The 852-nt window shown below is 50.6% G+C and overlaps 1 protein-coding gene across 1 annotated transcript in view; it reads left to right on the forward strand.

Annotated features, from left to right (window-relative positions):
• Nucleotides 1–846, forward strand: part of LOC119589342 (protein Wnt-16-like) — a 50,713-nt gene extending 49,867 nt beyond the window's left edge. Inside the window, exons 6-7 of the mRNA XM_037937962.1 lie at nt 1–168; nt 348–846. The exon at nt 1–168 is cut by the window's left edge and continues 87 nt beyond it. Coding sequence (XP_037793890.1) covers nt 1–168; nt 348–449 — 270 coding nt within the window. The 3' untranslated portion in view covers nt 450–846. The remainder of the gene's footprint in view (nt 169–347) is intronic.
• The last annotated feature ends 6 nt before the right edge of the window (nt 847–852 follow it).

Genomic DNA, 852 nt, shown 5'->3' on the forward strand with positions numbered 1-852 from the left:
TTCCCCGTCGGCAAGGACGAGCTGGTCCACATCCATAAATCCCCGAACTACTGCGTGAAGGACCCCAAGAAGGGCATCCTGGGAACGCACGGACGCTACTGCAACAAGACCTCGAGGGGCGCCGACTCGTGCGACCTTCTGTGCTGCGGCCGAGGCTACAACACGCAGGTGGGTGACCGGCCATTGGTGGCCCGGCTGCTGGCTTCTTTCTGTCCTTTGAAGTGAAAATATGGAGATGTGTATGGCGATGTGCAGGAGGCATTGATCTCACGCACCCTACTTGAATATATATCGGTGATGTGTATCGTAAAGAACAAGACATTAAAAAGGCCTTGTTTTAATTCCAGGTGGTGCGATACGTGGAGCGCTGCCACTGCAAATTCGTGTGGTGTTGTTACGTCAAGTGCAAGACGTGCGTCACAAACGTCGATGTCCACACTTGCAAGTAATGCTACAGGCATAGCATTACGCCAACGGCAAGCATCCTGTAGTACATAAGTAAGGAGATCCGTCATCGATATCAAAATCTACCCTTCAAAAACATCCCAAAATGAGAAGCTGTCTGGAGGTGAAGAGATGGTGCTTCGCGGAGTCCATTTTTCTGTCGTCTCCTCTACCTGTCTGTGTCTGAGGACTTCACCGGGCGCAGGGAGGAGCCAGGGCCAGGAGGGAAGTGTGGTGATGAGGCGGGAAATGAGAAGTGAAAGGGAAATGCTGGCGACGTGGAAGATCCCAGTCGCCATCTCTCTTTGCAGGATAGAATCGAATAAAAAAAAAGGAATCGCGGAGAAACGCTTATGTTTAAACCTTGAGGCTTATGAGAAAAAGGTAATCTGGAGAAAGAGGACATTT

The sequence above is a fragment of the Penaeus monodon genome, chromosome 25 (assembly GCF_015228065.2).
Source record: "Penaeus monodon isolate SGIC_2016 chromosome 25, NSTDA_Pmon_1, whole genome shotgun sequence".
NCBI classification, from domain to species: domain Eukaryota; kingdom Metazoa; phylum Arthropoda; class Malacostraca; order Decapoda; family Penaeidae; genus Penaeus; species Penaeus monodon.